The sequence below is a fragment of the Trachemys scripta genome, chromosome 2 (genome assembly GCF_013100865.1).
Source record: "Trachemys scripta elegans isolate TJP31775 chromosome 2, CAS_Tse_1.0, whole genome shotgun sequence".
Classification (NCBI taxonomy): domain Eukaryota; kingdom Metazoa; phylum Chordata; order Testudines; family Emydidae; genus Trachemys; species Trachemys scripta.
Window position 1 is genome coordinate 81,134,409 of NC_048299.1, and position 26,934 is coordinate 81,161,342.

Below are 26,934 nucleotides of genomic sequence, written 5' to 3' on the forward strand. Positions count from 1 at the left end.
CTGTTGTTACGTGGTCCTCCGCCCCTATTAGCGGGCTGCTCTTGACCTTTAACAACAATTTTAAGGTGACTTTAGAATCAGATTCAGGTTTTTTGGTAAACATCTTAGAAAAAGAAACCTACCTTTGTCCAGCCAGGAAACTTGATATAGGTGTCTTGGGGTAAATCGGGGATTCCACTGGGAATAGAAAGTCTGCCAGTGTAAAAAGCAGGAGCTGCATAGCTTGAGGGATTACCACCAGATGTTTTTGATTCATCACCTCTGCTGTTTAGGCCAAGGCCCACCACACTGTCTATGTCTAGGGGGTAGATCTCCCAGTCAACGAGCGTAACTTGGCCAAGAGATAAATTTGACACTAGACCCTGCAAAGAAATTAAAGATGTTAACAAAATCAATAATCTCATCTCATTACAGTTATTTACCTCCAACTGTCCTGAGTACAAAACAGATAAGAGAAATAAAAACTTGGCTGAACTACAGTAGTCACCAGTATTGCCAACCCCAAATGTTCAAAACTCATGTGTCAAGTCCCCCAAAATTAAGGATTAGTTTAAAAAAAGCAAAAACCAACCCTTCCCCCCCCCCAAAAAAAAACCCTAAAGAAACCCCTCATTTTTATTTGAGGTCTGGGTTTTGAGCCTTTAGGATACACTTGGGTCACATTTTCAAGCTTTTCTCTGCAACCATGGAAGTTAGAAAACTTAGTGTTAAAATCAAGCTGCAATTTTCACAATCACGGGATTCCAGGAATGGGAGCATTAAGGAAATCACAAGAGCTGGCAACACTGAGTCACTCTACATAGTAGTAGAGACAGTGTTATTTGCTTCCTACAGAACTACTGTAGCTCGTCCACAGTATCACAAAGTCAGGGCTTCAAGGCTCACCCTGAGCCAGCAAAGTACTTATGTATGTGCTTAACTTTAAGCATACTAGTCCATGTTACTTCAATGAGACTGATGTGCTTAATGTGAAAAATGTTATTAAGTATCATGCTGAAGTGGGACCTAAGTGAGGACACATTTCATACATCAGAGGTAGATTCAGAAGTTTGCTTACAGAAATCAAATCCTCCCCTACCCACAAAAGTTGGTACAACAGTTTCTATTACAGTATTTGAAACTTAGGTCACACCAATAAAACCTTCCCATGCAGCCAAAGCCGCAGGGTTGAATTTAAATTGATATAGTGAGATAAGTAGAACTCCTAACGTAGACACACTTATTCCAGCATAAGAATCGTCTTTCAGCATAGTTTAAACCCCTTCCCAAGCGACATAAGCTCAACTGAAAAAAAAAAAAAAAAAAAGCCTCTCTTACACCAGAATAAGAGAGTGTCCACACAGGGGATTATACTGGTAAAGCTTTCCTATGTAGACAAGCCCTTACTCTAATAAACAGTCTGAATTCAAGTCATATGGCATATCTTTGGCCAGGTTTTCTGAACTTGCTTGCCTATATCCATGTTTAGGCACTTAGATAAGGAGTAGTCTGACTTTCAAATGGTGCTAAGATCCCGCAGCTCCTAATGAACATTTTGTCTTTTGTTTTTATCAGCGCCTTTCTAATATGCATTAAAATAGAGAAGCGAGTTTTCCAGGTAACGTACAGCAAAAGATGTAGGAAGCACATACAACCACACTAGATGTGCTTCCTTCCTTTGTTTCCTTCAGCAACAAGACATATATCAGCAAATGCAAAACAACAGATATTTTGAGCTACTTCCCCAAAATCTAGATAATTCCATTTCACATTGTTAAACCTTAACCAAAAAAGGAAACACAAAAGCTACCTTATTTGCTTTAAAAATGTAGGCCTTTTTGCAAGGTTTGTGGCACAACTCCCTCAAGTTTAGCTTTGAGGACAAAGGTATTTTAAAAAAGACTAGACAGTTAATTTCTCTTAGTTTCCCCAACTGATATTGTATAATTCCCCCTAAACCCTTGCTTACCACAGCAGAGAGAGTCCCCTCTGCAAGAAATAGTATTACACATTTTCCATAGGTGTATGGAAAGAAATTAAAGATGTTAACAAAATCAATGTGTCAAGTCCCCCCAAAATTAAGGATTAGTTTAAAAAAAAAGCAAAAACCAACCCCGCCCCCCCAAAAAAACCCTAAAGAAACCCCTCATTTTTATTTGAGGTCTGGGTTTTGAGCCTTTAGGATACACTTGGGTCACATTTTCAAGCTTTTCTCTGCAACCATGGAGGTTAGAAAACTTAGTGTTAAAATCAAGCTGCAATTTTCACAATCACGGGATTCCAGGAATGGGCACATTAAGGAAATCTGTATCTGATTCCATAGGTATCTGGAAAATTCTAATCTCTTCTCTATGCAAGGATCTCACTTTTCTGCAGCCTTTGGTGCACACACGGGTTTCTTTTCATACCATACATGTCTACTGAACCTGATTTCATTCCTAATATTTAAATGCTGAATCCTGGATTTTTGTGAAAAGCTCAACTCAACCATTACCTATGGAAGCACAACTGGCTCCTCCATAATTCATCTTCTAAACTCAATTTTGTTATTTTATAATCTAGTTCCCAGTAAAAAGGGGTACACATCCCCCAGACTACCAGCACACTTGTCACCCTTCTTGGCAGTCGTGGGCTCTCACACCCATCAGAAAGGGTGACGCACACTGGCAGGGTAGCACAGATGGAACTGGCTCTACTGTTGCCCATGCATCACCTGTTCAGTAGATAAAGAAAGGACTTCAGTCTGCCGGACTCTTAGTCTACCAGCTTCCACAAGCACCACAGATACACACGTGCACACCTTTTGCCCAGGCTAGGATTTAAAGGTGTATTGTTAGCTCAATCTAACTAGTAACTTCTAAAACTCAAGACAGGACAAGTAAAATTGTACTTCGGCATGTGCTAAACTGGTGAAAGCTTGGAGCCTAGGCAACTTACCAGGCACTGAAGTACTGCTTCTTTTCTCCTAATTAGAGTTTTACCAAGGTTAGTTAGATTGGACTAGCTAACAGACTCCAGCACTATACTCTTAAACCACAAATTTCCAAAACGTATCTCAGAACCGTAAGCACCTTAAGTAACTAGACTCCTTTAGAGGGCTCTTGAAACCAGAGTGGCTGAACTGGAGGAGCTAAAGGAGACAAAAAGAGATACATACACAAGACTTTCCAGGACACAGTGGAGTGGTCCCACCCCATAGTCTGACATTCTCTGTGCTGTTGAGGAGGACGAAAGTCTTGAGGAAGAACAATATCAAGCTGGAGTGGAGGGAAATAATCCTAGAGTTAGGACACTCCTTCCATATGATGTCATGTTATCCTCTCGTACTGAGCATAACCCTTTGGGGGAGAGGACTCCTGTTCCTAGGAACAGACAGGTAATAGTAAAGGGGGATTCAATTATTAGAAATATAGATAGTTGGGTATGTGATGACTGGGAGAACTGGTTGCTGGATGCAAAGGTTGCAGATCTCTCAAGACATCTAGACAGGCTTATGTGCAGTGCTGGGGAAGAGCTGGTGGTTGTAGTACATGTAGGTAGCAATGACATCCGGAAAGCTAGGAAAGAGGTCCTGGAAGGCAAATTTAGGTGTTAGGTAAGAGATTAAAGTCCAGGACCTCCATGGTAGCAGTCTCTGAAATGCTTCTAGTTCGACATGCAGGCCCAGTTAGACAGGCAGAAATGAATGATCTCAATACGTGAATGAGATGATAGTGTTCAGAGTAGGGATTTAGGTTTATTAGGAACTGGGGAACCTTTTGGGAAAGGAAGAGTTTGTACAGGAAAGATGGGCTCCACCTAAATCAAAATGGAACCAGATTGCTGGCATGTAAAATTTAAAGGTCACAGAGGAGTTTTTAAACTAAGAGGTGGGGGAAAGCCAACAGTTCGGACAGAGACATCCTTTAGGGGAGGATCTATTAACAGGGATTCTCTATGTCCTAGTAAAGAGGAGAGGATAGAAGTTGGTAAAGAACAAGTAGAAGATGAAGAGAAACAGTCAAACAAAAAGGAGTTCCATTCAATTACACCATAGGAAGGCAAACAATTAAATACGGATACATTTTATATGTGCTTTTATACAAATACTAAAAGTCTAAATACTAAGATGTGTGTACTTGAGAGCCTGGTATTAAATTAGGATATTGACATAATAGGCATCACAGAAATATGGTGGAACGATGATAATCAATGGGACGTGGTAATACCAGGCACAAATTATATAGGAATGATGGAGTAGGTCATGCTGGTGGGGGAGTGGCACTATAAGTGAAAGAAATCACAGAGTCAAATACTGTAAAAATCTTAAATGAATCAAACAGTACCATAGAATCTCTGTGATAGCTAGTCCATGCTTGAATAATAAGAGTAAAGCAGCATAAATATACTATCGACTACCTGGCCAGAATGGTGACAGTGATTGTGAAATACTCAGACAGATTAGAGAGGCTACAAAAATAGAAATCACAATAGTATTGGGGGATTTCAGCTATCCCCATATTGACTGGGTAACATATCACCCCAGGACAGGATGCAGAAATAAAATTTCTAGACACCATTAATGATTGCTTCTTGGAGCAGCTAGTCCTGGAACCCACAAGGGAGAGAAAGTTCTTGATTTAGCCCTAAGTGGAGCACAGGATCTAGTCCAAGAGGTGAATATAGCTGAACAGCTCAGTAATAGCGACCATAATGTAATTAAATTTCACGTCCTTGTAGGGAGCAAAATACCACAGAAACTCACCACAGTAGCTTTTAATTTCAGAAAAGGGAACTACACAAAAGTGAGGAAGCTAGTTAAGTGGAAATTAAAAGGAACAGTCACAAAAGTGAAATGCCTGCAAGCTGCATGGAAACTTTTTTAAAACACCATCATAGCTATATGTATACCCCAAATTAAAAAACAACAGCAAGATGACCAAAAAAATGCCATCTTGGCTAAATAACAGAGCAAAAGAAGCAGTTAAAGACAAGAAGATGTCTTTTAAAAGTTGGAAGTCAAATCCTACTGAAGAAAATAGAAAGGAGCATAAACTCTGGCAAGTCAAGTGTAAAAGCATAATTACATAGGCCAAAAAAGAATTTGAAGAGCACTAGCAAAAGACACAAAAATTAACAATAATTTTTTTTAAGTACATCAGAAACAGGAAACCTTCCAATCAGTGGGGCCACTGGACAATTGAGGTGCTAAAGGAGCACTCAAGGAGGATAAGGCCATTGAGGAGAAGCTAAATGAAGTCTTTGCATCAGTCTTCACTGCAGAGGATGTGAAGGAGATTCCTACAACTGAGCCCTTCTTTTTAGGTGACAGATCTGAGGAACTGTCCCAAATTGAGGTGTCAATAGAAAAAGTTTTGGAGCAAAATGATAAATTAAACAGTAGTAAGTCACCAGGACAAGATGGTATTCATCCAAGAGTTCGGAAGGAACTCAAATATGAAACTGCAGAACTACTAATTGTGTTATGTAACCTCTCTCTTAAATCAGCCTCTGTACCATATGACTGGCAGATAACTAAAGTAATGCCGATTTTTAAAAAAAGTCCAGAGATGCTCCTGGCAATTACAGGCAAGTAAGTTTTACTTCAGTATCAGGCAAATTGGTTGAAACTATAGTAAAGAACAGACTTATCAGACACATAGATAATAATATATGGAGGTATACCTATTTCATAGAACTGAAAGGGACCCTGAAAGGTCATTGAGTCCAGCCCCCTGCCTTTACTAGCAGGACCAAGTACTGATTTTGCCCCAGATCCCTAAGTGGCCCCCTCAAGGATTGAACTCACAACCCTGGGTTTAGCAGGCCAATGCTCAAACCACTGAGCTATTCCTCCCCCCATCCCATGAAGATGATATGTCAGGGAACAGTCAACACAGCTTTTGTAAAGGAAAATCGTGCCTCACCAATCTATTAGAATTCTCTAAGGATGTCAACAATCTTGTGGACAAGGACGATCCTATTGATAAAGTGTACTTGGACTTTCAGAGAGCCTTTCACAAGGTCCCTCACCAAAGGCACTTAAGCAAAGGAAGCAATCATGGGATAAAAGGGAAGGTCCTCTCATCGTTCAGTAACTGGCTGAAAATAAGGAAACAAGGGGTAGGAATAAAAGGTCAGTTTTCACAGTAGAGAAAGGCAAATAGCAGGATCCCCCAAGTACCTGTATTGGGACCAGTGTTGTTCAACATATTAATAATGATCTGGAAAAGGAGTAAATAGTGAAGTGGCAAAATTAGCAGATGATACAAAATGACGCAAGATAGTTAAGTCCATAGCTGACTGAGAAGAGTTACAAAAGGATCTCACAAAACTGGGTGACTGGGCAACAAAATGGGAGATGAAATTCAATGTGGATAAATGCAAAGGAATGCACATTGGAAAAAACAATCCCAACTACACATATAAAATGATGGGGTCTATATTAGCTGTTACAACTCAAGAAAGAGATCTGGGAGTTATTGTGGAAAACATCCACTCAGTGTGCAGGGCCAGTCAAAAAAACTAACAGAATGTTAAGGACCAAGATAGATAAGACAAGACAGAAAATATAATGCCCACACTTCGAATACCACATGTAGTTCTGATCATCACATCTCAAAAAATGTATATTAGAACTGGGAAAAGTAAGAGAAAGGCAACAGAAATGATAAGGGGTATGGAACAGCTTCCATACAAGGAGAGATTAATAAGACTAGGACTGTTCAGTTTAGAAAAGCGATGGCTAAGGAGGGATATGCTAGAGGTCTATAAAATTATGACTAGTGTGAATAAGGAAGTGTTATTTACTCCTTCCCATAACACAAGAACCCGGGGTCACCCAATGAAATTAACAAGCAGCAGGTTTAAAATAAACATAAGGAAGTACTTCTTCACAAAAACACACAGTCAGCCTATGCAACTTATTGCCAGGAGATGTTGTGAAGGTCAAAACTATAACTGGGTTCAGAAAAGAATTAGGCAAGTTCCTGGAAGATAGGTCTATCAATAGCTGTTAGCCAAAATAGTCAGGGATGCAATCTCATACTCTGACCAACCCTAAACCTCTGACTGCCAGATATTGGGACTGGACCACTCGATAATTGCCCTGTTCTGTTCAACCCCTCTAAAGCATCTGGCACCGGCCACTGTTGGAAGACAGGATACTGGGCAAGGTGATGACTGGTCTTACCCAGTATGGCCATTCTGATGTTCTTATGTTAAACCTAAATCTGGTTTAAATCCTTTTGCTCTGCATTATCACCATTATCAGATCATTCTTTCATTGTCTATCTAGTGTGACAAAGTTCCTCCTCTATCTTGGTGGGTCATGCGCTTATTGGCGGATTTTCTTGCCTCAGAGATTCACCATGTGGGTTGGGGAACAGCCCAGAGACCTTCCTCTTTGGAAGAACCCACAGTCCAGGTCAATTGGGAGGTTTGGGGGGAACCTGGCCCACCCTTCTACTCCAGGTTCCAGCCCAGGGCCCTGTGGACTGCAGCTGTCTATAGTGCCTCCTGTAACAGCTGCATGACAGCTACAACTCCCTGGGCTACTTCCCCATGGCCTCCTCCAAACACCTTCCTTATTCTCACCACAGGACCTTCCTCCTGGTGTCTGATAATGCTTGTGCTCCTCAGTCCTCCAGCAGCACACCCTCTCACTCTCAGCTCCTTATGCCTCTTGCTCCCAGCTCCTCACACTCAAACCACAAACTGAAGTGAGCTCCTTTTAAAACCCGGGTGCCCTGATTAGCCTGCCTTAATTGATTCTAGCAGCTTCTTCTTAATTGGCTCCAGGTGTCCTAATTAGCCTGCCTGCCTTAACTGGTTCTAGCAGGTTCCTGATTACTCTAGTGCAGCCCCTCCTCTGGTCACTCAGGGAACAGAAAACTACTCATCCAGTGACCAGTATATTTGCCCTCTACTAGACTCCTGTATCCCACTGGTCTGGGTCTGTCACACTAGGTTATTATAATTTGCATCTCACCATCCTGGAAGACAACAACATCAAACTCTTAGTCAGGATTCCATAAAATATCCACTGCCTAATATAACTGAAGACAGTGAGCAACATCCACTAGATGCGGTACATTGACAAGTCTCAGATGTTCTTTGGATAGACACATTTAGAGAGCGGTCTACCAAAGCAAGTCAAGAAAGACATTTTATTTTTATTTATTTTCATGTATTTAAAAAATCTACTTCCTCCTTCTGCACACATGCCTTTGCTGAGTAACCACGTAATCTCATTGCTGTGGCACCTTCTCTTCCTCTAGCCTTTCTCTAGCGGTTTGCTTTTGCCCTCACATCTAAATTGGGCTGTAAGTCTTTGCCAAAATCTTAACAGCACTGTGAGGTGCCTAGCTTACCTGTGGGGAGGGGCTGCAGAAAAGACAAGATCTTGATATAAATGGTCAGGATTACCTGATGCCACAAATAGGGCTACGGAAACCCCATTTTAATGGCCAGATGGTCAACTCCTGAAGCAGACTGGAGATGAAATTAGTTTTCTTCCAAAAGTCATGCTCATGCCAGCGAAGCATCACTAATCTGACTTCAATTCGCCGTAATCCTGCCAAACAGCCGTGCAAGACTCCACCCAATGCAGCTCTTCTAAAGAACTTCCAACTTGGCTTGTAGCAGTCCCATTTCAGACCTTGGTCTCTCCCAAGTAGTGACGGCCAGTTGTGTCACACTGTACTATAGTTTTTTGGTATGGGTAAATATGCCACTAGGGAGCACCAAATTCAGACTCTTGAAACCCACTGTAATCTGCATTTGAACCTAGATCTCCAGAAGAGGATTAAAGTCTGAACCACTGCACCTCCAAAGCCAAGCTACCCACATTTTTGGGTCTCCAATAGTTATTCTTGCAGTTTGAGCCACAGATTCCCTTCGACGGACAAAGTGGGTTCCTGGCCACTGCTCCATTGTTATTTGTATTCCAGTAGTAACCAGAGACAATCAGTGATCAGGGCCCTATTGTGCTAAGCACAATACAAACATAAAAAAGGTAGTCCATTCAATACAGCACAAACATAACAAAAAGGTGGTCCTGTCACTACTTCTCTCCCATCTGTAACAGAAGTCAACACCAAGCTTGATACTCACCAAAATTCATATGATAGCACTTCCCCCGGTTCATGTTAATACAATGTTGGGACATTACTAATGATGAATTACAGTTCAGAAGTATGCTTTAGATAAGCACCCAGAGGTTCTGAGATTTATAACCAAGCCTTATCTCATCTGCTCAAACCTGGACTGGAAATTTGGCAAGATAAAGCATTTGCATGAGGGATCCTTCTTGCAGGGATGCTGAAAAATGCTGCAAGAGTGCAGCACTTGCAACTGAACTAAGACATGTATGGACATTCAAAAGTACTAATTTTATATATAAAATCTGAATTTGCAAACTCCAGTGAGCTTGAGTTCTAAATTACGTTTCAGCTGTTTTGAATTCATTTGAACTGGTTCATGCATCCTTAGATGATACGTCAGAAGACTCAACACCTCTTGAGAGCCCTGTGGGTGATATAAAACCACCAAAAGTTAAAGGGTGTCTGCTTTTAATGCCACTTTGACCTCAATGAGAGCAGGACTCATAAGAAAAGTATTAGTTGTATTCTGAGTTAGGTATGCACCAGCATATTCCCGAACCCTTGTAATGGTCTTACTATTGCATTAAGGTTTTCTTCTACCAATAGAAGAAAAGCTGATCTCTGGTGTGCTTTGACAAGTTTAATTGTATAATCATTAGTGACTAAATTTACCTTAAAGTCATTGTTGTATCTACCATAGTTTACTCGACCCATGTTTTCTACCAACACATCCAGATTTGATCCAGCCTTCCCGGTTATGTTTATCGCGTATGATTTGCCTCTTTCAAGGACTCCCTGAGGAACCTGTAAGCATAACACCAAAAGGAGAAAATAACATAAGGCTCAAACAGAAGACAAAACACAGGCTATTACACTGGGTTACTCATTTTTGAGGCTTACCAGCTTGTACAGAGGAAAATATCCCCCTGCTGCCCTGCTCAACTCAACCCCCACAACTATCATTTAAATTGGTCAGATATTCAGCTAAGTAGTGTTTCAGTTATTCAAATAATGGAAAATTATCAGTTTCCTCAAAAGTGTGGTACACTTCGTTCACTAATTCTATTGGTTTTGAAATTTCAAAGCTCTGCAAGGCTTTTCATTCCTAAAAAACTCAACGAGTTGTGAAGGTCTGTTCAGATGACTGAAAACAGTTGCACACTTTATAGGTGAAAATATGACTCATTCTCAGATTAAGCTCTGATGCATTTTTTTTTGTAAAAACACTTTAAGATTCTTAATAGAAAACCAAACAATAGTTTGATTTTGCCAATAGAGACTACTGTTTACTATACAATACACCCTTGATGTATTATATAGAAAACAGGGTACGTTAAAGAAATATTAATGCAATATGTTGGAATAAAGAATGAAAGCTAGGCTTTGACAGTCCATAAATTGACTTTTCTCCTTATTGAGCAGGAACAAAGCTGTGCTGTACACAGTTCAAAGAGGAAAGCGGGGGAGGAATCTACATCCTGTAAAAAAAAAATTTTTTAAATTTGTGGTCAATAACCCAATGTCACAAGAAAAGATGTAGACTCAAGTTTCCTGCAATAATCAATTGAAACAATCTGCAGGAGCTGATCAAATATAGTCAACTTCTGATTTGTATCAAACCAGTAGTAAGCAAGCCCAGCTTATAGATTTTTTTTTCTACTCGTATGAAGACCCTAGACCAATTTTCAATTGTCTTGATACTAATGGTAAGACTTTCAAGCTGACCATAGAAATGGTGTGTACAGATTAGAATATTTCAAAAGCTTTAGAAAAGTGTAGAATGTACCAGCTGTATGATCCCTTTCTTTCTCTTTACGTTTCATATTAAATTAAATAAACTAAACTGTATTTGTGTACATGGGGGAAAAAAGCCACAAAGTACACAATACAATTATTAATCATAGCTACCCAAAGAAGGCAAGTGACAGGCATGGATATCAGTAGTTGTAAGGTCAATATTTACCCCATCTACAGAGACATAGGCACGGTCGTGGACTCCGTTTAAAGGCGAAAAGAGTGGTGTTGGCTCACTACAATTTTTTGGCAGGGTAGTCCTGTACAGCACAAACCCAAAATACTAGAAGAAAACAATTAGAGAACCAAGTTATTCTGAGGCTACACTTGAGGCCACACAATGGAAACCAGTGACCAGAATTTCTGCCTACACATTAGAAGAGTAATTTCCACTTTCATACCCCGTTTGGAGCGATAATCACAAATGATTTCAGATATCCTGGTTAAAATCTTGTCAAGTGATTTCCATCTTTAATACTCAATGTAAATTTCATAAAGTTTCCTACACATATTTACATAACCTTAAAGATAAAGGTCTCAGTTAAGATTTCTCCTCCTCTGCACCTCAATAAGATTAAAGGGTCATGAACTGAATCCACTGATTTTTATCCATTTTCAGTGAACTACTGACAACTGGAAAAAACGTAGCAACTGAAGCTTAGGTAACAAGCTAAAAGACTGCAGCCTACAACCAAAAACTGACACCAGTACTGCCTGTATAGGAGAACCAGCTGCTATGTTACTGGAACAATTAGGAATATTTTCATGTGAAATATTGCCATCAGGAGACAATAAAATCAGTGCTGCTGGATTTGTTCCTGTAACAAATGAAACAAACACATTGAAACCATTCTATTTTTCCCCAGTAACATTAACATAACACCAGTCTGACATGAATTGGATTTTAACTTGGTTCCCAGCCTCTGGGGCAAGAAGAGGTGGGAGCATGGCAGTTCCAGCTAGGGTGACCAGATGTCCCGATTTTATAGGGAGAGTCCCGACATTTGGGGCTTTTTCTTATATAAGTGCCTATTACCCATCACCCCCGAACCGATTTTTCACACTTGCTATCTGGTCACCCTAGTTCCAGCCAGTCACATGTAACCACCAATGCATTCAACCAGCAGCACAGATGGTAGGAAAAAACAAAACAGAGGGAGGCTGTGACCTTTATGGGCCGCCCCTTCTCCTGACATCTCTGAGGTCCCCATGAGACCAAGGCAGGTGACAGGGTGTAACAGCTGCAAAGACCAGCAGAGTGTGGAGAAGAGGAGCAATGCATAGAGGGTGAGCTGCTTGAAACATGTCCCGATGAGCAGGGATGCTGAAACCAGGTGGCTGAGTGGTCAGAGGCTCCTTTTAAACTGCCTACCTAGTTTCTTTTCATAGGGTCTTTCAGCAGTTGACTAGAGTGCCTGCTCTCTGCTCCCACAGAAGCACACAAGTAGCAGGACAGCTCCTGAGCCTCTCTCCCCCAGCTGGATCCTTCTGGTATGTGCAAGTAGAGGCAGAGAAGGAAAGCCATCCAGCTTACCGGCCGGTAGTTCTGGTTTGGCCAGGGCAGATCTGGGTTTTGAACCCAGCCCAGCTAACGTTCAGAATTGGGTTTTGAACCCATCCCATCCAGTGGCCTGGGACTATGGGGCAGGTAGCTGCTCAGCAGTCCCGCCCACCACACGTTTCCTAGTGGTTGTTTCTTTCAGCTGCAGGCAACTGGCTCCTAATCTGTACTTAGCTCCGCAGAGGGGGTGATCTGGGAGCCAGATGCATGCAGTGGAAAGGTGGGGCCACTGAGCAGCCAGGAGGGGAACAGAAAAGAAGTCGGGGAGAAGGGGCAAAGATGTGGGGAGAGGAGGTGGAGGAAGACACGGCAAGAAGAGGAAGATGGGAGCAAGATGCTTTTTCAAGGGGTATTTTTCTAAATCAGCCAGTGGTGTAGAGGTCCCTTGGTGGATGGGATGTGTGCACTCTGATGAGTTCTGGGTGACTACTCTCTACCTTCTTCTACCTACATTCTGAAGAGGAAAGGAAGTAAAAATAAACAAGATCCCCACAAAACATCAACCTTGTGACCCCCCACCCGCATCCCCACAGATCCCCTGCCCTGTTTATCAAGAGAATTGTCCCTGGCAGATGTTTTGACACATCACCAACTATATACCAGAGAGAAAGAAAGAACAGACAGAACAAAGAGAAAGAGTGGGAAAAATCTGGAAAACAGGGAGGAACAAGGTGGAAGGGATCTTTGAAACCTAGTGCTTGACAGAGAGACTATAAGGGGGAGAAAGAGCAAGAGAAATGGAGGAAGATAGTGAGGATGAATAAAAAATGGAAAGCAGAGATAACAAAAATACATAAAAAGGAGAGAGAAAGTGAGCCAAAAAACTCTGCGTGAGATTCAGCAGTGATGCCAAAAATATGGTGGCCGCAGGAACGGATGGCGTCACAAATGGGGAGGGGACTCCAACCCAAGGAACCTGGGAACAACTACTGTAAGAAGTACAACACTGCAAGATTTAAAGGACAGAGTTCAGACATGGTTTAAGACCTTTCACCCCAATGCAGTGATATCAAGGCTGAATTTCATGTAAGATTTGGAAAATGATCACTTAGTAGTTACATGAGAAAGTCTTACCTGCTGCAGCTGAACAAAGGTTAAGGGGTAAGTGCTTCTTATTGGCCCAGAGGGTGACAGGTCATCAAGAAGCTCTGCTACTGTGCCTAGCTGCAATGCAGAAAAAGCAGATTTAGACTGGTCATAAAATTCAATGTTTAATTAGTAGCTAAATAAGACAAGACAACAATATGGTCCAAATTCTGCTCTCAGTTACTCTGGTGTAAATCTGATGTAACTACTGACCTTCCAATAAATTACTCCAAATTTATTATCTGAATAGCTCGGAGCAGAATTTGGCTCTTTCAAATATCATCTAAGAGGACTTTTAAAATAATTGAACCCACATTTATTTTTGAAGCAGTAAGGCCCCAATTCAGCAAGATGTTTAGGCACAAGTTGAAATTTAAGCATGTAATCAGTCCACTGACTTTAGTAAGACAATGCACAAGCTTAAAGTTAAACATGTGCTTAAGTCCCTTTCTGAATCGGTCCAACAGGCACAAATATATTGCAGGTTAACATACCTATGATGCCCTCTGATCTCTTTTTGAGATGATAAAAGCTCTCTTTCAGACTATGTTTCTCTCTCAACATTTGCTGTGGATTCTATGTATTAGTCAGGATGCACACAATATGCATAATACCCTCTATGGGCTCAAAGGTTCAAGTGTTTGGGGTTTTTTTTAAATAAGAGCATCAGAATTTTAGTCTATTTTACATAAGTGTCTCCACGGGCCCAGCGTAAATTGTACATTGGTGATTCCAAATATTTTCTAAAGTCAGTATTTGTTTTCAAGTAATGTTGCAGAAAAGCCACTACATTAAGTGGCACTTAAAATGCTGTAGAATTTGATATATATTTTATACACATTCACAGTAAAAAGAAAACAATGAAATGCTGGGTGTTTCAAAATAACAAAAGAGTAAGCTTTTGCACAGGCACATTCAAAAATGAGAAGTGCTGCAACATTAAAAACAAACATCAACATTATGTATGCAATCGTTTCTACACGTGCTTATAGGATAACATGAATCATCTATTCACATGCAATCATTGATTTTGTACATAAAAATAGAGTGACTACTCAAAGACAGTAGTCTGGATATAAGTGGGCTATTCATGCAATAATCTTTTAAAATTTACCAGTTCTATGGCATGCACATGACCATGGTAATGGAGTGCTTCCCAAAATTATCCAGTGTACACAAAGGAAGGTTATTTCTCTTCCCTCCAGCAAGCAGGGAGTGGACTCTTTTGGAGGAGGAGAGAAGTGGGAGGAAATATGGCTTATTGTGGTACGGCCAAGTCAAAGTAGTGGGTCTTGTATTTTGCTTTGACCATGCTGAGGTTCATGGTCCATGCCAACCTCTTTGTGCAAGAAATCCAGATTAATGTATTAGTCACCTAGAAAGCTAGGTCTTCTGCACACGAGTTTGATTCTTGAGGTTGTCAGTTCATCGTTCCAGTGGCAAGTAGCTGTTGTTGGAGATCATAAATCAAGTAGAGAGATGATCCCTCAGGCAATCTGGGCTAATGTACAGTATATGGATACAGCATGTGGAGTAACTGGCCAATTAAAAATCCTGTGGCCTGATTCTCAGAAAGGCCATGGATCTGCACCTCCCATTTATGTCACCAGAAGCTGTGGATGTTAGGGAGGTAAATATCGTTTTAAAAGTTAACCGGTTAAACAATTACAATTATATTGTTTAAATAAGCACAGGGCTGGGACTGCTCCTGGGATCAGCGGGGCGGCCCGGGGCCGCTGCTGGGATTAGCGTGGCCTGGGGTCGCTGGTCCACCGGTGCGGCCGCTGCTCCCACCAGACGGGCTGGCGTTGGCCAACCAGCAGGCCATGGGGCTGCTCCGGCCAGCGAGGCTGGGGCTGGGGCTGCTCCAGCCCGCCCAGGATGTACACATAGCTATGTGTAATTTTACTCACTATCGAATATATACTAGCTCAGAGAAACCTTATAAGCAGCCTCTCGGACCACCCAAAAGTATGCTTAGACAGAGGGGGCAGTTCTGCTTCACCTTGACTGGATAGTCATTTCTGTGAGAAATTTCACTTCTGCAGACCACTTGAACTGGATGACTTAAGACAGGCTGTGCTGTATTATCTGTTATCAGTACTGAATGTTGCAACACTTCATATGCGATAGCAAAATGGGTCAGGCTTATCCATCAAAAATGCTGTCTGCCCAAAACTAAAGAATTACAGAACACCATCCAAAACTTATGAATTATACTACATCCAACTTACCAACTCCCCCAAACAAACAAAAATGTCCTTTATGGCATATAGAGTATTTATTTGCAAAACACAGCACCTCCTCTCTTCCCGTCCTTCTCTTTCCTTTCAATCCACCAGCAGCTAAAGCAGCCTCTCATTAAACTTTTCTCTTCAGCAGGCTGTGAAATAAACCCCAAGGGCTTACCCAAATTTTGAGTTATCCAAAGGCTGGATAACTAGAGCTATACAAATACCACTCATTTTAGTGAGACTTAACACACAGCACAGTGTATGTTATAAACATTGCATTTTATTTACAAGTCATGTACATTGACATATTTCCTTTTGGTGTAATAGGGTAAGGTAAATGTTAGTAATTGGTGGAGGTAATTTTGAGACCAGAGTCAAAATGCTTGTCAAACTGAATAAACCCCATTTTACACAGCTAATTTTGGCAAAGCAGTGTTAGTCCTATGGCTTAGCACTTCCATAGTGCTTTTCATCTGCAGATCTCAAAGAGGTTAACAAAATTATCATCCTCCCATTTTACAGAAGGGGAAACTGAGGTAGAGGTTAACTGATTTACTCAAAGTCAGACAGCAAGAAAATGGCTGAGCCAGGAAGAGAAGTCAGAACTCCTGTCTCCTAGTCCCATGCCCTATATCTGTCTCTCCTCAAGAGGGTTAAGAAGCCTTTTATCTCTGAGGCTACATCTACACTACGGGGGGGGGGGGGGGGGAGAGTCGATTTAAGATACGCAAATTCAGCTACGCGAATAGCGTAGCTGAATTCGACATATCGCAGCCAACTTACCCCGCTGTGGGGACGGCAGCAAAATCGACCTGTGCGGCTTCCCGTCGACGACGCTTACTCCCACCTCCGCTGGTGGAGTAAGAGCGTCGATTCGGGGATCGATTGTCACGTCCCGATGGGACGCGATAAATCGATCCCTGAGAGGTCGATTTCTACCCGCCGATTCAGGCTGTGTAGACCCAGCCTGAGTTTCTATTCTCTCCTCCCTGCTCCTTTATATAGTGCCCGTAGATGGACATTCCAACTTTATAAAAACATTCCTTACAAAGAAACAAGTATACACGCAGAGATAGATCTACAGGGTAACAAATGAACATTTACCTTCTCCATTGTCACTCGCCCATATGCATATTTGGGTGTTGTTGGCGGGATAGGGCCCTCAGGTAAGTGATTATACTAGGAAAATAAGAGAGACCAAATGAAACTTTAATATGAAACACATTTTAACCAAATTCTCATCTAACATTTTGTAACTTAAGGGGAATAAAGACAGACAGATTTGGCCAAAAGCAAAATTTTTCATAGAGCTGTAGGAATGCATTTGCAGTAGGTCTTAAAACAGAAGTGTTAAAATCCACCTGATTTGGTTACGTATTACACATGATTTTAACAGTAACTCAGAAATGGGAGCCTTCATAAGAACCTAGATAAACAAACAGTTGCCTGAGACTACGCTCTCTTCAAATCTCATGTAAACCATTCCCAGCTTGTGAAACCATCTGTTCTTCCGAGCAGGTTTTTGTACCTAGCCTGGGCCTGCCAAGAGTCTCTATAAGCCTCTGTCTCATCCAATACACATCACACTGTCTGTCCACTAAGGGCCCAACTCCACGCTCAGTGCCACCAGACAAGATCTTATTTACTCCACACAAGCAAACAGACATTGTTCAAAAATGAGGCAGAGCTCTGCAGAACCCATTTTATTCACTTTGTATCTGTGCACTGAAGAGGCACAACTCCAGCAGAAGAGATGCATATTTACATGTGCACAAGGGAGCGTCATTAAGATTGCCTGCACAGCCTGAAGCATTGCCTCACTTTGGAGTACTTAGTTTTGCATCTCTACATCTCTTAACACCTTTTTTTTTTTAAAGTTCCCTAGGTTTGTTTTTTTCTTTTAAATAAAAAATTCTATCTTGCGAACCTATTTGCTATTCAGCACCAGGCTGTTATGTCTTGCACAAGATGCATGCTCAAAGCCCTGCCTCATCTCTTATGCACTTGCAGAGGTAAAAATTCATTCAAATCATCTACTTCTGCATGCACAATACTAATAGATTGTTGGGAGATACTAAAATAGCTCATGGAATTTGAAAAACTCAATAATAAGTGCACATGCACAAAGTGTTGGTATTAGGACTGCCAACTTTCTACTCGCACAAAACCGAACACCCCCTGCCCCACCCTTCCTCAGAGACCCCGCACCTCCTCTGAGGCCCCACCCCTGCTCACTCCATCTCCCCTCCCTCTGTCACTTGCTCTTCCCACCCTCACTCGCTCATTTTCACCGGGCTGGCTCAGGGGGTTGGAGTGTAGGAGGGGGTGTGGGCTCCAGCAGGGGGTGTGGCCAGAAATGAGGAGTTCAGTGTGTGGGAGGGGGCTCTGGGTTGAGGTCTAAAGTGGGTTGGGATGCCTGAGGGGGTGAGGGCTCCAACTGGGGGTACAGGGCAGCTCTGGGCTGGGAGGTGAACCCAAGGGGTTCAGAGTATGGGAGGTTGCTCTGGGCTGAGGCAGGGGGTTGTGGTGTGGGAGGGGGTATGGACTCTGGGCTGGGGGTACGGGTTCCAGAGTGAGGCCAGAAATGAGGGGTTCAGGGTGCAGGAGGGGGCTCCAGGCTGGGGAAGGAGGTTGGGGTACAGGGTGGATGAGGGCTCTGTCTGGGAATGCAGCCTCTGGTGTGAGGCTGGGGCTGAAGGGTTCGGAGTGCGAGAGGGTGTTCTGGGCTGGGGCGGAGGGGGTCGGGTGAGGACTCCAGTTGAGGGTGCAGGCTCTGGGATAGGGCTGGGGATGAGGGGTTTGGGGTGGAGGGTGCTCCAGGCTGGAATCGAGGGGTTCGGAGGGCAGGAGAGGGATCAGGGTTGGGGCAGGGGGGTTGGATGCGGGGGTGGGGGAGCAGCATCGGGGTGCAGGCTCTGGGCAGCGCTTACCTCAGGCAGCCCCTGCCACTGCGCCTAAGAGCCAGAGGGGGGGATATGCCGCTGCTTCCGGGAGCCGCAGGGAGACTGCCTTAGCCCTGCTGCGCTGCCGAGTGGACTTTTAAACGGCCCGGTCAGCAGTGCTGACCGGAGTCGCCAGAGTCCCTTTTCAAACAGGTGTTCCAGGTGAAAACCAGACACCAGGCAACCGTAGTTGGTATAGGGTGGGCATAAGAGGAAGTTACTCATCTTGTGCAGTAACGATGGTTCTTCGAGATGTGTCCCCCTAAGGGTGCTCCACTATAGGTGTGTGTCCCTGCGCTTCTGATCAGAGATTTGTGTAGCAATGTCCGTTCTGCCCACACATACACACCCCCACCCCGTGCTCTGCCTCATAGAATATCAGGGTTGGAAGGGACCTCAGGAGGTCATCTAGTCCAACCCCCTGCTCAAAGCAGGACCAATTCCCAACTAAATCATCCCAGCCAGGGCTTTGTCAAGCTTGACCTTAAAAACCTCTAAGGAAGGAGATTCCACCACCTCCCTAGGTAACCCATTCCAGTGCTTCACCACCCTCCTAGTGAAAAATTAGCCTCGAGGCTAATTAACGTTGAACGGGTGAACCACCCTCAGTTCCTTCTCTATCACAAAGCCTCTGTTGAGAACTCCAAAAGTAGTGGGGAGGAGGGTGGGTTGTGGAGCACCCATAGGGACACACATCTTGAAGAACCATCGTTACTGCACAGTGTGAATAACTTCCTTTTCTTCTTCAAGTAGTGTCCCTAGAAGTGCTCCACTGTAGGTGACTCCCGAGCAGTATCCCAGATGGGAGGTTGGGGCTTCGGAATCAAGTCTGTTATGGATAACACTGCGTAGCTGAAGTTGGCATTGGAAGCAGAGTTCCCAGTAACCATGTAGTGTTCTGCAGTGGTATGCACGGATGCCCAGGTGGCTGCTCTGCAGATTTCCGAGATAGGGACATTTTTGAGGAAGGCGACCAAGGAGGAAACCGACCTCGTGAAGTGTGTGCAGATTAAAGATGGAGGTACTACACCGCAAACCTCATAGCAGTGTTTGATACAGTTCGAGACCCATTTGGAGCGTCTTTGGGACGATATTGCTGCGCCTTTAGACCTATTTGGAATGGAAAGGAAGAGCTTAAGAGATTTCCTAAAAGCATTCATCCTGTACAGGTAGAAGGCCAGGGCTCTCCTAACATCTAGAGTGCGAAGTATGGCCTCTCCGTTATTGCAGCGAGGCTTAGGATAAAAGGTTGGGAGGTGAATCGGTTGGTTCATATGAAAAGATGAGGTCGCCTTCGGTATGAACTTTGGGTGCAGCCTGAGAGTAGCCCTGTTGTGAAAAAAGACTGTAAAAGGGGGGTGTGCCATCAGTGCTTCTATCTCCCCATTTCTCCTCACCAAGGATGGTGATCAGAAATGCTATCTTCATTGACAAGTATGTAAGTGAACAAGTGGCCACTGGTTCAAAGGGTGGTCTAGTCAGGCTCTTTAAAACTAAGTTCAGGTCCCATGTTGAGATGGGATGTCTGGGTTGCGGAAAAGAGGTTCGCTATGCCCTGGAGGTATCTCTTTGTAGCTGGGTGTGAGAAAACTGAGTATCCCTCTATTGGTTGATGGAAAACCGCTGTAGCTGCCAGGCATACTTTGAGCGAACTGAGAAATAACCCTGACATCTTGAGTATGTAGTCTAACACCACAGGGAGAACAACAGATGCCAGGATAATTTGCCTGGAATTGCACCAAACTTGAGAGGGGAGAGATAGCTGAGTGGTTTGAGCATTGGCCTGCTAAACCCAGCGTTGTGAGTTTAATCCTTGAGGGGGCCATTTAGGGATCTGGGGCAAAAATCTGTCTGGGGATTGGTCCTGCTTTGAGCAGGGGGTTGGACTAGATGATCTCCTGAGGTCCCTTCCAACCCTGATATTCTATGAGACTGGTCCACTTTTTCAGGTAAGTATGACTGGCAGTCAATTTCTTACTGTATAGTAACACTTTCTGTACCTCAGAGCAGAAGCTCTCTATGTATTGGAACCATGAAGGAGCCAGGCCTTGAGCCGGAGTATCCGCAGGTTGGTATGGAGAGCGCATCCTTCATTCTGCAAGAGGCGGTAAGGAGTGGGTTGAAGTGGGATTGGTGGACACGCCGCCAGCTGTGACAGCTATGGGTATCACATCAGTCTTGGCCAGTTGGAAGCAATCAGTATGATGTTTGCTTTTTTTCTTTTTATTTATGACAGGAACTTCAGCAGCAGAAGGAACGAGAGGAAGGCATATAGAAGGCCCTCGTCCTTTGGAAAAAGGAGTGTCCAAGGCCAGCCCTGGAGCAGCGGCATGGGCATTTCTTGTTCCGGTAAGTGGCGAACAAGTATATCGTCAGTGTCCCCCATTGACTGAATATGCTGTGAAGTACTACTGGGTTCATTTCCCACTCATGGTTATGTGAGAACCTGCGACTAAGACTGTCTGCTGTTGTGTTCTGCACTCCCGGTAGACAGGCCACTGACAATAGAACATTATGGGAAATGCACCAGTTCCAGAACTTTAACACTTCTGCGCAGAGGAGGACAATCTGGTGCCTTCCTGGCAATTTATACAGTACATGCACACAATGTTGTCCATCATGACTTTAGTGTGTGTACCTCTGATCAGTGGAAGAAAGTGAACATAAGCATTCCTGACCACTCTGAGTTCGAGGAGGTTGATGGGAGAGTTGCCTCCATGGGCGATCATTTGCCCTGAGTCATGAGGTTGTTGAGATGTGCAACCCAATCAGGGATGCTCACGTAGTGAGTAGTAGTGTTGCGGGGGGGACTGTGTGAGTGGGACCCCTGTGCAAACAATTGTTGAGGCTTTCCACCAATCCAGGGAGTGTTTGACCTAGAAAGGCATTGAGAGAGGTTTGTCTAACCTGCCTTTTTTCACCTGTAAACTGAGCTGAACCACATCTGCAGGCACCTCATGTGAAGTCTGGCAGGAGATATTACAAACATGCCCGCTGCCACGTGCCCAGAAGCTGGAGGCAATGTCTGACCGATGTTTGAGGGCTAGTTTGCACTGTCTCTATAAGTGCGGACAGGCTGGAAAATCTGTGCTGTGGAAGGAGCACTCTCGTTTCCAGTGAGTCGAGATCGCCCCCTATAAATTCCAAGCATTGTACTGGAATTAGGGTCAATTTTGAATGTTGACTTGTACGCTCGGTTTTGTGACTATGTCCATAGTGCCGTGGGTGGCCCGTGGGGCTTCTTCAAAGGAGCAGGCCTGAGGAGACAGTTATCTAAGCATGGGTAGATCATGATGCCCTGGGTATGCAGGTGAGCCGCCACTATGGAGAGGACCTTGGAGAATACTCTGGGAGCCGACAAGAGGCCAAAAGGGAGTACTCTGTGCTGATACTGATTCTGACCCAGAGTAAATCGAAGGAACTGTCTGTGGGATGGCAGGATCAATATGGGGAAATACATGTCCTGAAACTTGAGGGCCGAGAACAAATCTCCCTGTTCCAAAGATGGAATAATCGCCACTAGTGTGACACATCTTGACTGTTTGAGCCTTGATATATTTGTTCAGTGCTCTGAGATCCAGTAGGGGTCTCCAAGCTCCAGTTTTCTTGGGGATCAGGAAATATCGAGAGTAAAAACCTTTGCCTCAGAGATGCAGTGGGACAGGTTCTATGGCTTCTAGGCAGAGGAGTTGATCCAGTCGTAACAGTCTCTCATGAGAAGGGTCCCTGAAGAGGATTGAATACACATGGGAGATAATTTCCAAAACCCATCTGGTGGATGGATTCCCAGTTAGGACTGAACAGAGCAAGGCCATAACCAAAAGGATGAGAGAGGTTGGAAAGTGGCAGCTGTTGTCAAAGGCAGTGGTCTCTCAGGGCCTTGACCCAGGTGTCAAAACTGATGTTCTGAGGTGGAAGATTGCAATGTTGAGTATTGAGGTCCTGATGGTTTGCACCTCAGAAACTTGGACCTTTTTCCTCTGTGGCTCATAATAGAGTTGTGGGGGGAACTGCGGAGTATGCAGTTTGTGAGTGGACTGAGGGCTACATTTTTTTTTTTTTTTTTTTGGTCTGGGCGTCTTGATCCCCACTGACCAAAGTATGGCTCTGGAGTCCTTAAGCGTGTGGAGCGATGCATTGGTCTTCTCAGCAAACAACTTAGAGCCTTCAAAGGGGAGGTCTTCAACAGATGTCTGAATCTCCTTTGGGAAACCCAAAAGATGCAACCACGAAGCTCACTGCAACACAACTGCCATTGAGATGGAACCGGCCACTGTATCAGCCGCATCAAGTGCTGTCTGCAGTGGTGTTTTGGCCACTAACTGCCCTCATCGATAATGGCTCAGAATTGTTCCCGTTGTGACTCCAGTAGATGATCAATAAAGATGCTGAATTTGGCATAGTTCCTATAGTCGTGCTTTGCCCTTAAGGCCTAGTAGTTTGCAATTCTGAATTGCAAAGTAGCAGAAGAGTAGGCCTTCCTTCCAAATAAGTCAAGGCACTTCCAATCCCTATCATAAGGGGTGGATCTGGAACAATGTTGGTGGCCACAGGAGTTAACCGCTTATATCATGATGGAATTAGGGGGAGGGTGGAAGGAAAAAAATTCCGTATCTGTGGGGAGGGAGGTGTACATAGTACTTTTTAATCGGCCCTTTTGCCTATTGGTGTGGCCAATGCTGGTGGTTGGCATATGAGCTTAGCTGGGTCCAAAAGCTATCCTCAAGGAGGAGGATGTACGTAAAATATCCAGCAGCTTATGGTGAGTGTCTATTATCTCCTCTAGAAGTATTAGTAAGGTATCTGCCACCCTCTTCGTAAGGTCTTGGAGGAGCTTAAAATCATCTGCCATAGATAGTGGAGGGAGCATAACTGTCTCTTCTGAAGGGGAGGAAGAGACGTTAGTCTGTGGTTAACAACCCCCTCTAGTCCAACCTCCTGCTCCTCCAGGATCTCTTCAGGAGGGTCTGAAGCCGTAGATGCGGTGGCTGTGGGAGAACGCCTCACAGTCTCTTGGTGAGAGACACTAGACGCCCAGGAGGATGATGCCTATAGGCCACCCACAGATCCCAGTAGGGCCTGTGGTGGGGTGGTGGGAAAGGCATGGGTGGCTGAGCTCCATGACTGGTCATACCATGGGGGTTGCCCAGAGCGAGGGTCTGATGGGGAAGGGCCAGCTGGTAGGGTGAGGGAGCATAGTGGGAGTGACAAAGAACTTCCCCTGGAGAAAGAACCTCCTCCTGGACACTGTCTGAATCTCCACTGGAAAGTGGTGGAGCCGATGCTGGGGCCCTGGTACCAAGCAGAGGATACTCTGGTGCCTCAGATACCATGAGGTCCTTAGAGAATCTAAACTCCTGCGGTGCAGCAGTAACTGGTACCAATAGTGGTTGCTGTTGTTGAGTTGATGGTACCAAAGGGACCAGAAACCTTGGCCACACGAAACAGTCTGATGATGGTTGTCTTGCAGTCATTGGTACCGGGGGTATCCCTACTGGTGCCGTCTGCCTGGAGGTGGTATGATCTGTGCTCCTGTTCCTGACCAGCAGTACCACTGCTTCAGTGCCTGTGCCCATAGGTTCTTTAGGCTTACCAGCGGCATCTGTAGCAGAAGGCCCACACAATCTGTGGGTACCATGTTTAGACACCTTCAGTACCAAGGAGACTGAACATGCCAGGGATCTCCTCTGGCTGGTTCAGGGCTCACTCTGAGGGCTCGCTCTCTTTTTAAGAGATCTTACATAGGGAATCTGAGGATTTCTTCCTTGGTTCACTGTCCTTTGAAGTGGAAGGTTGCAGAGATGGCTCACATCACCTGGGAGAGACAGGCCGCGGGTCAGTCGCAGGCTAAAGAGCTCCCTCCATAAGGAGCAGTTTCAGTTTCCATTTTTTTCCAGAATTTGGCCTTCAGCTGCTGACATGTCTGTGGAACATGGCCCTCAACAAGGCAAAAGACACAGGGGGAATGGCCATCCCATACTGGAATGGTCTTCCTGCAGGAGAGACAATTCTTAAACCGGGCAGGCCTCTTACTGGGGGCAATCCCCAGTATAGTGGGGGGGAAAGGGTTAAAGTAAAGAACTTATTTTAAATTTGGTTTTTGTTTTTTTAAACTGGGGAAGAAAAGAAAAAAAAACAACTACGAGACTTTGGTCTTAGCTACATTTGCGAGTTACAGCGCTGTAAAGGCTCCCCCAGTGCTGTAACTCACTCCCCGTCCTCACTGACAAGGCATTTGCAGCACTGTATCTCCGTGGTTGCAGCGCTGCATGTACTCCACATTCCCGAGAGGAATAGCGTGTATTGCGCTGCCGCTGCAGTGCTGCGGCGCCAGTGTGGCCGCCCAATGAGCTGTGACTGGCCTCCAAAAGTATTCGGCAGTATCCCACAATGCCTGTTCTAGCCACTCAGGTCATCAGTTCAAACTCTACTGCCCTGGCCTCAGGTAACCAACCATGTGACCCACCCTTTACATTCCCCGGGAATTTTAAAAATCCCCTTCCTGTTTGCTCAGCATAGCGTGGCGTGGAGTGCTATCAGCGAATCTTTCCAGGTGACCATGCCTCCACGCGCCAAGCGAGCCCCAGCATGGAGCAATGGTGAGTTGTTGGACCTCATCAGTGTTTGGGGGGAGGAAGCTGTACAGTCCCAGCTGCGCTCCAACCGTAGGAGTTACGATACCTTTGGGAAGGTATCAAAGGACATGATGGAAAGGGGCCATGACCGGGACGCCCTGCAGTGCAGGATTAAAGTGAAGGAGCTGCAGAGTGCCTACTGCAAAGCCCGCAACGCAAACGGCCGCGAGTGCTCTCCCCCCGCAACATGCCAATTCTACAAAGAGCTGAATGTGATACTTGGGGTTAACCCCACCTCCACTCCGAGCACCACCATGGACACTTCAGAGCCAGTGTGGGGGGGGAGAGAGAGGAGGAGGAGGAAAGCGGGAGTGAGAGTGGTGGGCCGGTTGGAGACACCCCAGAATCCCTGGAGCCATGCAGCCAGGCGCTCTTCTCAAGCCAAGAGGAAGGTAGCCAGTCGCAGCAGTCAGTACTTGGTGGAGGACAAACAGAAGAGCAGGTTCCCGATAAGTGGGGTTTTTTTCGGGAAGGAATTTTTTCAGTGCGGGCTCTTTGGGAGAGGAGGGTTAGGCATGCATGCCTAGATGCGGAATAGTGCATTGATGTGGTTTATCACATCGCGGTAATCGGCTTCGATAATTTCCTCAAATGTCTCATCCAGAACATGTGCAATGCGCTTGCACAGGTTTATCGGGAGAGCCACTATGGTCCTTGTCCCAGCCAGGCTAACGTGTCCGCGCCACTGTGCCACGAGGGGCGGGTGGACCATTGCTGCACACAGGCAAGCTACATATGGGCCAGGGCGGAAGCCACATTGCAGTATAAGACCCTCCCTTGCTTCCCAGGTCACCCTCAACGGTGAGATATCGTCCAGGACGAACTCCTGTGGAAAATGTTGGGACAGTGTTCAGTGTAGGTGCCCCCTGAAGCTGTTGGCTCTCCCCAAGGCACAGAAACCCAGAGGACAGTGCAGCCCTGAAACAATCTGTCCCCCTTACTCACCATTTTGAAGCTCCCATGGGATGTGTGCGCTCTGTTTCGGACGGGAAAATTATGCAATTGTGTAGACCCTGTGTGTTTTCTACTTCTTAAGTGCGGGGAGAATCATTACTCTGTCTGGTATAAACAATGCTGCCTCTGTTAAATGTTGCATTTTGCCTATACAGCAGCATCAACCTTGAGACCTCAGCCGTCCCTCTTATCGCCTGCTCAGAGACTGCAAAGACTCAGGAAGAGACCGTGAAAAAGCAAAGAAGACATGCTGCAAAGTGTGATGCGGCAATCTATTAAAGAGAATGGGAAGGAAAGAACTGGAGGGAGAGAGAAAGCAGGATCTGCCAGGAAAATGCAGCGCACCGGCGGCAAAGCACCGAGCACCGGCAGCAAAGCACGGATTGGCTCATAAGCATCCTGGAGCGCCAAGCAGACACTATCCAGGAGCTCTTAGCCATGCAGAAAGAGGAGCAGTACCGCAAACGCAACGCCACCCCACCCCTACAGCCCTTGTCCCAAAACTCTTTCCGTTGTGCCCCACTGTCCCCTCCAACCCACTTTCCCCAACTACCGTGTTCTTCATGCCACCCGCTGCCTCCAACACCGGTATCTTCACCACCCAGCCCTGAAAACCACGACCCTTCCCCTCTGCCTCAACCCCCATCACCATGCAGTATAGCTATC

General features: G+C 44.9%; 1 protein-coding gene across 1 annotated transcript in view; it reads right to left on the reverse strand.

Annotated features, from left to right (window-relative positions):
- The window catches only part of GLB1 (galactosidase beta 1), an 86,521-nt gene that overhangs the window by 10,363 nt on the left and 49,224 nt on the right, over positions 1–26,934 (reverse strand). Inside the window, exons 11-15 of the mRNA XM_034761022.1 lie at positions 16,842–16,916; positions 13,492–13,581; positions 11,026–11,139; positions 9,735–9,866; positions 123–362 (exon numbers count right to left, since the gene is read on the reverse strand). Of these exons, the coding sequence (XP_034616913.1) occupies positions 123–362; positions 9,735–9,866; positions 11,026–11,139; positions 13,492–13,581; positions 16,842–16,916 (651 nt within the window). The remainder of the gene's footprint in view (positions 1–122; positions 363–9,734; positions 9,867–11,025; positions 11,140–13,491; positions 13,582–16,841; positions 16,917–26,934) is intronic.